The sequence below is a fragment of the Falco biarmicus genome, chromosome 4, assembly GCF_023638135.1.
Source record: "Falco biarmicus isolate bFalBia1 chromosome 4, bFalBia1.pri, whole genome shotgun sequence".
Lineage (NCBI taxonomy): Eukaryota > Metazoa > Chordata > Aves > Falconiformes > Falconidae > Falco > Falco biarmicus.
The window spans coordinates 62,604,764-62,621,359 of record NC_079291.1 but is presented as its reverse complement, the minus strand read 5'-3'; the positions used below and the strand labels follow the sequence as shown (position 1 = coordinate 62,621,359).

General features: G+C 42.6%; 1 protein-coding gene across 8 annotated transcripts in view; it reads right to left on the bottom strand.

Moving 5' to 3' along the window:
• The window catches only part of SMARCD3 (SWI/SNF related, matrix associated, actin dependent regulator of chromatin, subfamily d, member 3), a 111,237-nt gene that overhangs the window by 16,290 nt on the left and 78,351 nt on the right, over positions 1–16,596 (bottom strand). For all 8 annotated transcript variants that reach the window (XM_056334048.1, XM_056334049.1, XM_056334050.1 and 5 more), the window contains 4 exons: positions 10,655–10,777; positions 8,774–8,869; positions 8,188–8,289; positions 3,501–3,662 (listed from right to left, as the gene is read on the bottom strand). In XM_056334048.1, coding sequence (XP_056190023.1) covers positions 3,501–3,662; positions 8,188–8,289; positions 8,774–8,869; positions 10,655–10,777 — 483 coding nt within the window. The remainder of the gene's footprint in view (positions 1–3,500; positions 3,663–8,187; positions 8,290–8,773; positions 8,870–10,654; positions 10,778–16,596) is intronic.

Sequence of the window (16,596 nt, the reverse complement as noted above, 5' to 3'; positions counted from 1 at the left end):
TATAGTGTTTTGAAATCTTCTGTGAGTAATTGCAGTGTATTGCCATGAATCTAGAACCACTCCTTACACCCGGAGTTTTCAGAAATATAATTATTACAGCCTTTTTTTCCTTCTGGGATTTTTAATGCTCTGAACACTTTTTTAGAGGCTTTTCTCTAAAGATATTCCATCTAAACTGACTTAACCTGCCCCCTAAACTATCTATATATTTGCCTTTAAAAATGCTGTTATGTGGAGGCAATTTGTGAAAATGTTGAGGTCTATGCGAATGCAAATGCCTCTTCGGAAAAAGTATTTCCACCTGATAGAACAGAGATACTACTTGTAGCATTGCATCTATAGACAGAAACATGCTTTGCAGCTCTAGAGACAAAGGATGCAGGCAGGGCTGAAAACAATGGATTATTGGGTTGTAGAATGCACAAAGTCAGGCTGTTCAATTAGGTTGCTGTGGTTCCTCAGACAGAGTATCTTCTGAAATCCATAATCTTCTGGAGTGAAGGGATTTGGTAGCAGAAATACCTAGAAGCTGGCGTCTGGTTTTTGAAATACCTTTGGACCTTTTTTCTTGCTTTTGCTTGTAACACAGTGGATTTCAAATCCCCCAGTTGACGTAAACTGTTTTTAAACAGAAAAGGATCCTTCTGCATCTACTCTAAAATCTGCCTAATTTTCTGGTCTTCCTGCGTCTAGCAATTCAGCCAGTTAGTTTCTAAAGAGCAAGGAAGCAACCAAAGCTACCGAGCCTGCAACTCACTCTTTTTATTTAATTTCTGAATTCTGACGCTTGATAGAGACGACTGTAGAATTCCCACTTAAAATCTTTCCATACCAAGCTCCATCCAATCTGCTGTCACCACTGGCTCAACTCTTATGTCAAACTCCTAACATGGATGCCCAAGAGACAAGAGCTTTAAGAAGGGGAAAGGGAGCAAGAATACACAATAGTGAGGGAAAGGGTGGAAGACTGGAAACTAAGGCTAGATGGAATTTTCATAAAGCTTCTTACATCCCTACTTAACCGGAGTTAATCTGGCTCTGAAAGCCTATATGACGACAGTAATTCTGGTGTGTGAGGTGGTACCACAATTCAGTGGTAATTTTTTAGTCTGTACTGTATTGTGTCATTAGATATAACCACAAGCACACCAGTGCACAATTTAGAAAAGCTGCTATACCAGATGAGAAGGCCAGTATCTAAACGGGAATGCTAGGGACTTTGATGCATTATGTACTGCTCCCCTAAGTGATCTGCATGCTTCCAGCTATGACCATGACTTTTTTCCAGGAGTTACATGCCTAAAAATACACAGTCTACAGAAATATCATCAGACTGGAAGGTATTCCTAACCCAAGTTCTTTACCCTCTATATCTCAATCTTAGAGTATTAGGGTGAAAACTAAAAAAATTCATCACAGAACGTTTCATTTGATTTAATGGGATTCATTTTCCTAAGTTACTAATATCAGTTCTGAAAGCAAGATTAGCTACTTAGGACAATTTTGCCAGAGACCTAAGGAAAACATAAACACTCATATCAATCTCATTTATGATTTTAATCTATGAAAGCACTGCATTCTTATGAATCTATTCCAAATTTGCCAGCTCTTGCAGGGAGTGAGGTTCAGTCTTCTAGAAAAGGAATCCGCTACTTCTCAGTTTAACTCATCTGACTAATCTTCTGAGGATGGGAAGACAATTACCAGGTCTGATGGTATTCCTGAAGAGTTCTAACACAAAAGCGACCTATGAGCTAATAAGCCTCTGATGAGATACATGAAGAGAAGGTGGCTCTAGCAAGTTCTTATTCTAGCAAAGCACTTCAGCTGAAAATGAAAATCAATAAAAGTAAAAAGGCCCTCCTGCTTACCATAAATAAGGTATGAACTGCTGTACTGGATCAGACAAAGGATCTCCTACACATCTCCCACACTAGCCTGCCCTTTATGGCGGCCAAAAGCGGGTACTAAAGGAAAAATGCAACAACAGGAGAAACATATACTGGTCCTTCCCCCAGAAAACTCTCCCAGTCTCCACAGCTTTGCAACTACCTTGCATTTATAACAGCCCAAGATTTTTCTTCCATTAGTCTGTCATTTCTGGAATCTACATACACTTTTAGCATTTGTAATGTCCTGTCACAAGGAGTTTCGAAGTTTAGCTGTGCTTGATTCCCTTTGTTTTTAATTTGCTACCTCCAGTTTCAGTTGATGGCCTCTAATTATTTACCAAAATAAACAGTAATTACTCCTTGTTCACCTTTTCTATTCTGCTTATGATTTTTCAAATGTTTTTCACCTTCCCTCTTTCGTTTCCCCTTTGGGCTGGCACAAACAAAATGGAATCTAAATTGACTATAGGTAAATAGAGAATGGAAATCAAATCATCTAAGCAACAGAGCGAACAGCTTTGAAGTTTTGCCAAAAATTCTTATGTGGTTTTAAGATGGAATTTTCACTACATATGCTGTAGTTCTCAAAAAAAAAAAACCAAAACCAACAAAACAAACAAGAAAGTGACTATATAATCCAGATCGCTTTGGTTCTATATTCCTAAAAATACCCATGAATCTCACAATTATTTTGTTGTATTTTGTATTTTCAAATGTGGAAAACTCCAGTGCTGCATTTATTTCAAGCACTGGTCACTTTAAGCCATTGTAGGACAAATTAATAACAGAAAATAAAAGTTTAAAAAGAAAACTAGGACACAACTTTCACTGCAACATTTACTTTCAATGTTCACTAAAACATTATTCATTTATTGTAACTGCCAGTACTTTCCCTAAACAGCATTATGTCACGAACCCTACCTTTAGGTACTTTCAAACTAAATTGGGTAAGCCTGAGGCTAGAGAAAACCAAAGCCAATTAAGATAGTGATAGCTCAGACAACATTACTTTTACAAAACAAATACAATCGTGTTTACAGAAAAGGTGGAGACGCTTTTAAGTGGTCGCCTTGGTTAATTCTAGAGGTCACTGTGAAAGACAAAGTCGTAACATGCTACTTTCAAAACATCATGCAGATCATTGAGGGTATTTTATAATCTGAAGCAGATTTAGGGAAAAAATACCTTTTCTAATTATATCCTCCATGTCTTCTGCCCTTCGTAAACAGGGAAAGAGAAGAAAACAGGCCTATGCATGATTTGACAATCAGAATCAGCAGATTATTTCATATTTCTTAGTGTGAAATGATACATCACAGGGGGGAAACCCCCAGTAAATCAATACAATGAAACAATTATGAGAAAGTCCTCCTTCCTGGAAAGGCCACAATTTATGTGGGAGCACTGAATCACCAGATGAGGTTTTTGACAGAACTGGCACAGGGGGAGGGTGCTTATTGGTTATAGTGACTGCTGAATACCATTCAGTACTGAAGATACTGCAAATCATTAAGGGAAGATAAAAATCAGTAATTTTGATCCATCCAAAATTTGTGGATAGATATTACATTTGCCTCTAAAGACCTACTGTGTCCAAAAAGGAGTTACCTGCTGGAAGTACTTGTCACAGTTAATATATTCCTTATCATGGGAGTCTTGCAGCTTATTTGTTTTGATGTACTGCCAGAGAGCCTGGATGATGGCCGATCGGGTCTGTGTGTGTATCCCCAGCAAACGGGCTAATCGTGGGTCCAGTTTAAACTGTGGAGGCTGTAACAGAAAGAGGAGATGGAGACGCCAACAGAGAGAAGAGCAAACATACACAGGTACGAAGTTTCAGCTTTAGTGTTCAGGGGACTCCGTTCCTGACAAGAAGCACCCCATTCAATGGCAGAGATTGCAAAAATACAGGTTGCTCAGATGTGTACCACTGTCAGTGCTCTGGAAAAACTGTGTGCAGGGCTGTCCCGGTTTTATCTGGGACAGAATTAATTTTTCTCTTAGTAGCTAGTGCAGTGTCTTGGATTTCGTGTAAAAACAATGCTGATGGCACACTGATGTTTTCGGTTGTTGCTGGGTGGTGTTTGTACTAGGTCAAAGACTTTTTAGTCTCTCAGGTCCTGCCAGTGGGAGGGCCAGAGGGGCATGGGAAGCCAGGAGGGGACACAACCAGGACAACTGACCCAAGCTAACCAAAGGGATATTCCATACCATTGGATGTCATGCTTGGTATATGAACTGGGGGGCGGGGATTAGCTGGGGCCTGCTGGCCACTGCTCAGGGACTGGCTCAGCATCAGTCAGCAGTTGGTGAGCAACTGCATTGTGCATCACTAGTTTTCTTTTCTCTCTTCCCTTCAGATTTCATAACTCTCCCCTCCCCCCTGCTTTTCATTATAATTGTTATTGTTATCATTACTATTGTTTTGTTTAGGATTTTAAAAACAATTTAATAATTGAAATACATCTCAACCCTTGAGTTTTACACTCCTTTCCAATTCTCCTCCCCACCCCTCTGGGTGAAGGGGAAGTGAGGAAATAAATGGGTGTGTGGCACTTAATTGCCATCTGGGGTTAAACCACAACAAGGGCTTAAAAAGAAAGAGGGACACTCTACATGTGCTATACACACAGACTATCTGTATCATATGTTTTAGATAATAAAAACTTGCATGCAGACTCGGAAGAATTTTCCTTTTCAACACTGATGCATCATTTGACTTTAGGGAGTGAGAGAAGAAAAAGAATGGTCCTCACTTTGTGCTACTGGAGGTTAACCACAGATAGGGAGAATGAAGTCAGGATGATGCTTCTGCTGTTGCTAATAACTGCTCAGCTGCTCAACGAAGTACCTTGGAACCCTGTTTTTCAGTTATGTTCCCACCATTATGCTGCATACAAGAAAATTTACCCAACCACAACTAGTCAACAGAATATATTTCTTCTCCTGACCTCTGTGATACAACTCTTCAACCACCCTGTTCTGCATCTCTAGTAATAAACATTCCTTGGATACTATGGAATTCGGTGCCTCTTCAAGTGTATACCCATATTCAAGTTCAATATTTGCCACATTATTAGGCAAGGATTACTTTGTTGGGTACCAGGTCACCCAAAGCTACTTTTGTAACTAATCAAAACTTAAGGATAAAAGAACATCTATTTTAAAGCATGAGTTTATAATGATGATGAACATAACACTGTCCTAACATTAAAGATACTCACTGGCTATATCAGCATTTCAGTTAGCTCATATGCTCCTTAAAATTAATGAATTTTTACCTCTGCTAACGTAAAACAGAGTGTCTTTATCCCGGGTAAATACTGTTTGCATAGAGGGGGAAAGAGGAGGGCACAGAATGAGTTCTTAAAAGCTATACAACCAAAACGTATCTCAGGCCCACCCATCCAGCCTGTCCAGGTTCCTCTGGATGGCATCCCTTCCCTCCAGTGTGTTGACCACACCACACAGCTTGGTGTTGGCAAACTCACTGAAGTTTGTGCTCAATCCCAGTGTCTGTGTCACTGACAAAGATGTTAAACAGTGCTGGTGCCAGTTCCCTGAGGAGCACCACTTGTCACGGATCTCCACTTGGACATCAGGCCATTGACCACAGCTCTTTGAGTGCAATCATGCAGCCAATTCCTTACCCACCAAGTGGTCCATCTGTCAAATCTGTGTCTCTCCAGAGACAAGGATGTCATGCGGGACAGTGGAGAGTGTCAAATGCTTTGAACCAGTCCAGGCAGGTGACGTCAGTTGCTCTTCCCTCCTCCACCAACGGTGTAATCCCGTCATAGAAGGCCACCAAATTTGTCAGGCATGACTTGCCCTTAGAGAAGCTGAGCTGGCTGTCACAATCAACTCCTTTTCCATGTGCCTTGGCGTAGCTCCCAGGAGGATCTGTTCCATGATCTTGCTGGGCACAGAGGTGGGACTGACTGGCCTGTAGTTTCCCAGGTCTTCCTTATTTCCCTTTTTCAAAATGCGGGTTACGTTTCCCCTTTTCCAGTCAGCGGGAACTTTACCAGACTGCCACGACTTCTCAGATATGATGGATAGTGGCTTGGCCGCTTCATCCACCAGTTCCCTCAGGACCCACAGATGCATCTCATCAGGTCCCATGGACTTGTGCACTTTCAGGTTCCTTAGATGGTCTCAAACCTGATCTTCTCCTACAGCGGGCGGTGATTCACTCTCCCAGCCCCTGCCTTTGCCTTCCATGACTGGGGTGGTGTGAACAGAGCACTTGATGTTGAAGACTGAGTTGAGTTGTTGAGTACCTCAGCCTTCTCCATGTCCCAGGTAACCAGGTTTCCCATTTCCTTTTGGAGAGGGCTCCCATTTTCCCCAGTCTTCCTTATATCACTCACCTACCTATGGAAGCTTTTCTTGTTGCCCTTGATGTCCGTGGCCAGGTTTAATTCTATCAGGCCTTCAGCTTTCCTAACCTGGTCCCTGGCTGCTCAGAGAACTTCTCTGTATTCCTTTCAGGCTACTGTCTTTGCTTCCACCCCCTGTAGGCTTTCTTTTTGTGTTTCGAGTTTGTCTGAGAGCTCCTTGTTCATCCATGCAGCCTCCTGGAATTTTGGTTGGTCTTCCTGTTTGTTGGGGCACATGGCTCCTGAGCTTGGAGGAGGCGGATCCTTGAACATCAACCAGCTTTCTTGGGTCCCTCTTCCCTCCAGGGTCTTATCCCATGATACTCTACCAAGCAGATCCCTGAAGAAGCCAAGGTCTGCTCTCCTGAAGTCCATGGTAGCAAGCTTGTTGTGAGCCTTCCTCACTGCCCCAAGGATCATGACCTCCACCATTTTATGGTCACTGCAGCCAAGACTCCTCTTGAGCTTCGCACTCTCCCTGTTGCTGGAAACAAGGTCCAGTATGGCACCTCTCCTCATTGGCTCCTCTATCACTTGGAGGAGGAAGCTACTGCCAATGCACTCCAGGAACTTCCTGGATTGCCTGTGCCCTGCTGTGTTGTCCCTCCAACAGATATCAGGGTGGTTGAAGTCCCCCATGAGGATCAGGGCTTGTGAACATGGAGCTGCTCCTATCTGTCTACAGATGGCCTCATCTGCTCGGTCTTCCTGGTTGGGCAGTCTGTAGTAGACCCCCACTATACTGTCACCTGTCCCTGCCCTCCCTTTAATCCTGACCCATAAGCTCTCGGTAGGCTCCTCATCCATCCTCAGGCAGAGCTCTATGCACTTCAGCTGGTCATAGACAGCTGGTCATTGACATAGAAGGCAACACCCCCTCCTCGTCTCCCCTGCTTGTCCTTCCTAAAGAGCCTGTACCCTTCCATCCCAAGATTCTAGTCATAGAAGCCATTCCACCGCATCTCAGCGATGCCAGTAAGACCACAGCCCTGTAGGTGTGCACACGTCTCTAACTCCTCCTGTTCATTCCCCATGCTACGTGTTTGCATAGAGGCGTTGAAGTTGGGCCCCCAGTAAAGCTGACTTACTGCCTGGAGTGGCTGGCATTTCTTTGTGCTGCTCTTCAGGTGCTTAGCCTTACAACAGCATAAGACAGTTTGAAACTGTGCCCACTAACCTCTTTTATATTCTGTCCAAAGGCAAAATATCCTAATTTTGCCTACTGGTTGGTTTTTTTGTTTGTTTCCTGTGACCGGGATCAGGGAACTGATTTGGAAGTATGTTTTGTTAGCTTTCAAATGGATCAGTTCCCTGACTGGTTTGTGTCCAGCCCACAAATAGTGCTAGTACAATACAACTAATAATGACAAAAGAGGTAAAGCAGGAATGCCTAACAAGGCCTAAGAGTAACGGCAAGTCTAACCCTTGCAGGGCAATGTTGTCTCGTGCCAGATTAGGGTGACAGTGTAACCAAAACTTAACAAACCAAGAAAGCTGTGTAGTCTGCTCTGAAAAGAAGGCTGCTACAGCTACACAGCTAGTTCAGGTACCACTAGCAAAAGCCACTCCTTTGAATTTCTGTACAGGACCGCACACATCACCCGCGTGTGACTTATCTGACTATTCTCTAAGAAGCCTGAGGTGGAAATGCATATTCTTTCTGCAGGCAGGCAATAAAAATACTAATTATCATAGTGCCAAGAAAAATAATTGTGTTAGACTATAACAGAAACTTGATGCGTCCCCTTCAAATTTTAAATAATCTGTCAGTTTGGTATTATTCTAACCTCAATGGACTATGTGACATTCTGAGTCCAAGTATATTGTTTTTTGATGTATGTGACAGGATGAATTTGCTCTGTTGCACATCCTCCCAATGGCTGCATTTTCCATGTCAAAAGCAGTGCACTGACCTGGTAGTCCAGCATGAGGAGTAATGTGCACCGCACGCTGACATCGCCAGGTCTTTTTACCTGGAAGCCATCTGTTTCCTGGGTTGTGGGAGTTCTGTGCCACTGCCAAAGGAAGAAGCAAGATGGTCAGTCTTTTTTTCGCTGATGTCCACAGAGGTGCATCATGCACAAAAGCACAGTGCGCCATGCAAGAGAGTAAGACAAGTACAAGCCTTCCACAGATCTTGCCATTTCACAAAAAAACCCACAACAAATGCCCCCCCAAATAATTTCTTGCTCTGCCTTTACGATTCAGCTTTAGTGCACAGTCTCCTCTGCTATTAGTGTGCTTTACTTGTTAGGAAAAAATTGGAACATATTTCACTATTTCATACATTCTGTCCTAAGGTGTGCAGTATCACTACCACGTTTATGTTTTTAGACTACATAGATTCTCTTAGTAAAAAATAATGGAATTTTGAAAACTTTGAAAATACCTTAAATGAGATAATGAATGCAAGGTGACAAACAAGGTAGACAGCAGGCACATAGCCATTTATCTGTGCTACTGCCAGGTTTGTATGCAAAGGGTGCACAACCTTCTTACCTCCACAAGATGGTTGTCAGGTCCATAAAGATCTTTGTCCAGTTCAATAACCAAACTCTTAAAAAAAGACGAAAACTTCCGTTTCTGTTTGCTGAGCTGTACAATCAGAAGAAATATAAATGTTTAAGGCTGCATATATTAGCTTGTGTTCCATGCTTCCTCCTCAGGTTTTCTCTTTCTCTTGAACATTAATTCCTACACAGACCACAAATGTGATCAATCTAATTGAGTCTTCCCTCTGACAAATGCAGGGTAAGATGCAAAAATCTCATCAGTGGTGGAAAACTGCACACTTAAGTGAAGATTTCTATGACTCTCTTAAGTTATTGGAAAGGACTGGCTTCTAATGTGAATGACACCTGTTGGAGCGGGACCAGAGGAGGCCACGGAGATGGCCAGAGGGCTGGAGCCCCTCTGCTGCGCAGCCGGGCTGGGAGCGCTGGGGCTGTTCAGCCCGGAGAAGGGAAGGCTCCTGGAGACCCTGGAGCACCTTCCAGCAGCCAAAGGGGCCGGCGAGGAAGCTGGGGAGGGGCTTTTCCCAAGGGCCTGCAGCGCCAGGACAAGGGGGAACGGCTTTGCGCTGAGAGAGGGCAGATGGAGATCAGAGCTGAGGGAGAAATCCTTCCCTGTGAGGGCGGCGAGGCGCCAGCACGGGCTGCCCAGAGCAGCTGTGGGTGCCCCAGCCCTGGCAGTGCCCAAGGCCAGGCTGGACGGGGCTGGGAGCCACCGGGGCTGGGGGAAGGGGGCCCTGCGCGTGGCAGGGGTGGGACTGGGGGGTCTTTAAGGTCCCTTCCAACCCAAACCATTCTAGGATGCTAAGGCCACTGTATACCTTTTATTTGAACAGCTTTGGTTTTTTGATGACTGCTAATTTCTTGGTCTGATTTATCAGATGACGGTAAATTTTACAGATTAATCATACTCTAAGCAATAGTATTTCCTTTTACATTTTGCTTTCCCATTTCCAGTAAACAGCTCTTTACTACACAGCTCATACTGTCTAAGTTAAAAACTAGGAAGTGTCTATAATCACATAATCTGACTTTCCATAGAATGCAGTCCAAAGGATTTCCATTAATTTCTTCTTAATTTCTTTTAGAAAGTCACCGTCCTTTGATTTAAAATTTGCCAGTAATTGAGAAGCTATTTTGTTCCAGTAAAGAATCTTTTTAAAATATATACTCTGATTCCTAAACTGAATTTGTTGAACTTCAATTTTCAGTGTTGTCCTTTGTCGCCCCTTCATACTCCAGCAAGATTACGATTCTGATTCATGTACAGTTATCTCCAGACAGCGAGATGTGCCTTGAAAGCCTTGCCCTCTCCATACATGCACGTTCTCCATCTGTTTATCCTATCAAATACTTAGCTTGTGAGGTCTATTCAAATTGGTGACACCTTTATTGCGAAAGTCCAGTCTTCCCTGAGGAAAGCTAAATCCATCACTGAGGTTTCTGCTAACACTTTTCTTCCATTCTTGCTCTGACCATCCATACATCCTCTTGTCCTTCCTTCCCCTTGTTATCCTACTCTTCACAAGATACGATGTGCGCTGTAAGGCCTGACTTATCACACCTCTCATGACCTGAACCCTGCCATATCTTTTAAGGCAACTGTCTCAGCCCTGTTCTCTCTGCCTCGTACTACTGGTCCTGTGCTTAAATCTGCTCCATTTCTTTCTGCCCTCCCCACCCCTCCCCAACATTCCCATTACTGCCTGATCCCTCACTCCGGCTAGACGCGGTGCCTTCCCAGCACCAACAAGCCAATGCTACCATTCAGAGATATCTTGTCTGAGTTGATGTCCCCAGTGAAGTCTACCACCCCACAGCACGATCTCTAGATTCTTGCCAGCCCCAGTGAAGCACAGGTGAGTCATACATCATCCAGGAGCTTCCCCTCCACTCGCAGCTCCCATGAAGCAATGCTGCCATCAGAGTCATCAGCGTCAGATTTTGCAGGATTAAATGTGTTGGAGATGTAAAGCCTCAGTTTCCGCTTTTGCTGTTATACAAATAGAGAAAAGAAAAGTACATGTCCAGTTTAAGTCCAAGACCTGAGAAGCCACAGGAAAGGTGAGAGTTACACATTTAGTAAAGAATCTGCATGTTTAGTACAGTTGCACCAGGTTATACTAGAATTTAAGATACGGTTATGTATAAGAGAACACACTGAAGAGCTGAGCCTGAAAGTTCCTTTCAAAAACAATTGGCTATACAAACATGCAAAGATCCACTGTAAGCAGAGAAAAACAGCAGGCTGCATGGGCAAGCCCATGAGGCCATACATCCTCTACTTCTGCATTAGGTATTTGAGAAATCATTGTAAGAAAAGTATGATATGATGCCCTTCTGTTCTAGATACTAGCTAGATTGCTAAAACTCAGCTACAAACCTCTTGCTACATGAATGCCTTTCATAGTTGCATCAGTTCAGATTTGTAAATGGCAGTCACCAATACAGCTAATGCTGCAAATGATGTGCCGGGCACATCTCTGCCCAACTTCATTCTACTGTCATGCAGAGCCTGGAAATAACTCTACCTACAAACACACCCCCAAACAGACACACACGCACAGCCCTGCTGCATAACCCTCCTCTTTAACTGCCTTTCACCCTAACCAGACATGTTGCGGGTCCAACTTGCTGTGAAACCCAAGCAGAGGAAGGCACCGTGCTTCACCCCTAACCCAGGTGCTCAAGTCTGAGAGAGATACAATCATGCCTATCTGTTGCCATTTTCACAGGCTATCTAAGACTTCCCCATCACTGTACTGGCTTACAGCTGTATTAATTCCCAGTGCCCTTCTCTGTGCACCATGTGGAAAACCTGGCCATCAGCTCTGATACATGGGTTCCAGAAAAGATATTGCCAAAAATGTCTTTGGGACTCTAATCTCAAATATCTGCTTATAATATAATGATGAAAAGGCTACAGTTGTCAAATTAATGCAGTTAAAACAACCTTCATACAATGTAAGAAAGGAGTAGTCTTGTAAAGCTTTCACACTCACACAGACACACTTATAGGAGAGCAGAAAATCATATACATCAGGTCAGGAAACTAAAAATCTAATATAGCATAGAGAAATGTGGGAGGTAGAGATGTATGGCTGAAGAGGAGCAAGAAAATGACTACATTTTGCCAAATCCAGAGAAGACAGTGACAGAAAGGTTTGATGGAAATGGAGTGTCAATAGCATGCACTGACAGAACAGGATTTTCAGAAGTGCCACGAGTCCAGAAAATGACAGATTGACACACATGAGAACAGTCAGATAGGTAGAAAAATATTCCTGGAAATCCATACTCTTTTCCCATCCTTTCCTACAGGATTTCTGTTGCTAAAGTGCTCTTTCATTACATAAAATGTTTTTTTTTTTAATGCCCTAGAATCCTTATTTAGTGTGGAGGCCTTGTGAAGGACTTCACATTTCTTAATTCACAACCAAATTAACTTGCACATTTTACGCACAGTTTCTAAATTTTATCCCCACCTGGATTATTTGCAAAACTGTATCTATATACATAAGCAGCTTTTTTCCTAACAGTTCCTCCTAGGTACTCTACTGATATTTCAGGTTTGTATCACTGATTCCATTTCCCTCTTCTTTCGATTTCCAAAGACATTCTCTCCATTCTCCCTCATACCCTGGAAACACCTCTCCTCCTATCTCCCCATAACCAGATAGAACTGTGTCCGTTTCCTCTGGTTTGACATTTCATCACTAAGGTCGTCCTCTGCAATAACATCCTTATTCAAATCTGAATATTTTAGATGTCTTCCTTTCTCCTAGCTTTCAGGCTCGAGCTGCCTTGTACAGTCCACCCAATGCCAAGTAGTCACAACACCTAACTCCACTATGAAATACAAAATACCTCTCTGTGACACTTTGCACTGTTTCCCTTTGCTAACCCCTTACAATTCTTCTTTCAAGACATGCACAAGCCAGATGCAGCTTACATTTTCAGAACTGGTCTCCTGCTGGGTTCCTTACACTTTCCCTGCGCCAAAGTCAGAGTCTGCATATCATTTGTTCGTTTCGCCCACATCTCTCTCTTCTGTTTATGGTGTTTTCTTCTACACAACAAATTCTCTTTCTCAAATTTAATCCTTTCCTCACTGTAACCTCTATAAATCAGCCCACTTTTTCCACACTGTCATCAGAAAGAAACTTGGAATAAGTACGAATAAAAAATCCTAAGTAACGGCTATCTCTAAAGTTATCTTTTGTCCTACTTTCTACATATCTTGATTTTAGATCAAAAACCATTTAGCCTTTGACTCCAACACATTACAGACACTACTGACAACCTGTACATTCTGTGGAATGCTGAGCCTTTAGTCTCTGCTAAGCAAAGACGTTCTATCCAACAAGCAAAATGTGTAATGTGCACCGTGGGGGTGGTCTTCAAATTTTGGCCCAAAAGGTACTGCAAATCTGCAGCTCTATTAAGGCAGTGATCATCTCCCAAATGCAACCACAGGATGATCCTTCCTTCTGACTCATCAGGAAATCAGTCAAACAGGGCAACTGCACAGCTGCAAGAGGACCCCAACACCAAATGGGCTTTAAATCTAATTAAAATCTTTTTATTAGAACACAAAGCAGAATAAGGGAACATAAAGAAGGAAAACTCACATTTGTCAGGTAAAATGGAATAAATAAAATGAAAAACAAATTAAAAAAAGGTTTTGTAAACCAAATTTTCTCTGCTCACATGTCCTTGAAAATGGTTCATTTCTTCAGCCTTGCTCTTATTCCAGCAACTCTGTGATTTCCGGGGTTGCAGAAAACTCTGTAGGGTCATTTCTGGGGAAAAACAGAGAATCCTCTCTATTTATTCCTTAAGATCCAACTGTGTTTGTGCTATTGCCTTCTCTCAGGAGACTCCAAATCTCTGCTTTTTCTTCCAGCTTTTAACTCAACAAGGCAGTCTTTTGTTCTTGTTGCCTTGCTGACTGCCCTGCCCTGCACTCCAGCTGGCACAACCTCCCCCTCCCTCTGAGGGCTCTACCAGGCCAAAAGCACCTTAGGATGTGACAAGCCTTCCTTTCAGGTGCCAGCCGTCCCAATTGCAGTAACTCTAGTCCTGGCCTGCAGACTGCATCTGGATCTGCCAAAGATGTTCTGGTAGGCAGTCTAAAAAACAGTGAAAAAGGTATTTGGCCATGAACACTGCCTGAACAGCCAAACAAGTCCTCTGTACAGTGCCGTACTGATCCAGAAACACTGAAACCTCCACAACTACCTTTCTGAAGCTGCTGCCAAGATGCCAACTTCCTATTTGCTCCCTTATGAGTTGCTGCTCCATTTTTTCCTTCTTTCTGTCCTTCCCAGAACTCCCACTACCACCTCTTCCTTACACATGCCTAGTGTTAACCAGCACCACTGCACCCTTGGGAACAGCTCTGCTCAAGACATTCTGGGAGGCGGACTATCTCACCTTCCAGTTCCAGGAACTAGACAAGCGCACTGTAACTTGCCCTACGTACACTTAGCACCAACAGTGGCAACACACACTCTGAGCAGTGGCATGTAAAGAAAATATGTGTAGTAATCTCCAGCAACACATCTGAACCATAGCTCTACAAATGCACGTTTTCTTTGGACCACAATGACTTTTCTCCTGGCAGCTGTGAGTCACTACCAGCTCACCTGACGAAGTAAGATCCTGGCAGAGATCCAAGAGTATCATCTGAATCTCTCCTGAAGGGATCCACCCAGTAACAACTTCACACTCACAGCTATATTGTTATCGTAAGGATGTCCAGCCTTGGAAAACATCACCTTGGAGATGATACAGAGAAAATATTGAGCTCAAGGAAGAAGAGCACCAAAATGGTGCTGGCTGGGGTTTTATAGCCACTACACAGTCCATAAAGTCTCCTTGGCTGAAGACACCCACCCAAAATCACTGCACTCAGTTCACTTATCAGTACTCCTGGGTTTCACAATAATGCCAAGTTTATACCCAGAAGGCTCTGAGAGTGAGGTATTCTTCCATCTCCCAGTTGAACTCCATCTCATCCAGGCAGGAAATGGTAACAACACCAGTTATGTGCAACTTGGTTATTTTGCAGATTAAATACAGCAGTGCAATATACTTGGGCAAGAAGCCACTGCCCTTCAATAGATTCTGCAAATTTCTTAGCAATGCATATTGTAGCACTGATCTAAAATCTATTCTCCTGTTTGTATGGTGGCTTCTCAGAGAACAGAAAAGCAAGCCACCAGAACCTGTGGCCTTGTTTTCTACTGGTATGATCCTCAGTAGCTTAGAGCAAAAAATAAAGGGAAAAACTGCAGCTCCAGGGCAAGAAGAAGGCATCACATTTCATCTCTTCAGACACTGGAACTCTACTACCCACAAAGACAAAGCTCAGCAGGGCGGAACTTCACAGAGACTTGATCAACGTTGTGAATCAAATAACCTCTTGTCCAAAAATCAATAAATGCTTAATCTGCTTATTCTCTTAAGTGTAAGATTGTCTTCAGCACAATGAACACGACATAGCAGTCATATTAAAAAGAAAAGCCTTCCCCAAAAAGCACTGAATTACACTTACAATTTCTTCTTGAGAAAAAGAAAAGGAAAAAAGAAGCATATGTGACAGAAAACTGGTCATGTCAGCGATGAACTGCTGCAAAGGTCTCAGCTACAACAGCAGCACAATTGGCAGGAGAGTTCATGTGGAATGAAACAGATTTAAACAGGAGGCTGACAGGAATGCTGGAGCAGCAGAACTACAGCTTTTTCCCTAAGTTCTTCAATGTCATCTTCACACAAATCAATACAGCTTTAAGTTGAAGTAAATGGGTGAAAAGCTGGAAATCCATCAAATTCTTCAGAAAACTACCTCTGCTTTATAGTGCTGCATTTTTTTTTTCAGTTTCCATTAGCATTAAACCCCTAAGAAGTCAACTCGGAAACTAAGCATCTAAAGATAATGACGATCTGCGTGATATCCCCAAGACACACCTCCATCGACTGCTGAAGTTAGTTTCCTTCAGTGAACTCTCAGGCAGGACACAATACCTCCAGGACCCCTCCAGGGAAGTTGTGCTCTGGATTTCAAACAAATTAACTAAGTTATCAGCAGACAGTCTGTTGCTGACTGAACCAAGGAAATCTGGCTGCTAATCCTATGACTAATATTGTGTTAAGAGCTCTCTGTGTGCATCTTAAGGATGGATTTCTGTGTACCTCAACACAGCATAAAAAGCACAGGAAAGATTAAAATCTGCTTCTGTCTTTGCATACACAGTAACTGTTTCATGGTCTCAGAAAAACTTTTTAGGAAGCAAAAAGAACAGTGGAAGATAAAGTAGCATGGAGCCTAGAAACCAGGAGACAAAGAACAATGACCATTAACAAGTGTTCAAGTCTGACCATTATAAAAGCATCAAATTAAACAGAGAGTGTCCATATCAGAACTGGAATATAGAGGTATCACTCACTCAGAGTAGTGGTAGATTTTGTCAAAATTTGTAAAAGAAACAAAATCAGTTAGGTAACTCATGACAACAAAAAGATGGACAAGAACTTAGAAATGGCCAACCCAAAGCAGGAAAATCAGTGACTTGGTAGAATATACAAGTATCATGAACACTAAAAGAAACTACTCAATATTTAGTGAGTTCAAAATTGCACCAACTCATGAAATACACCTGTATACAGTTCTATAAAAACTTCTAAAAAAAGACATCTCAAAAAAAAGACAAACAAATCTTATAGAGGAATAAAATGGAGAATAGTATGCACAATACTCCATAAAATCAGTTTATTTGGCAGACTATACTGTCTCGGGAAGAGGATTGG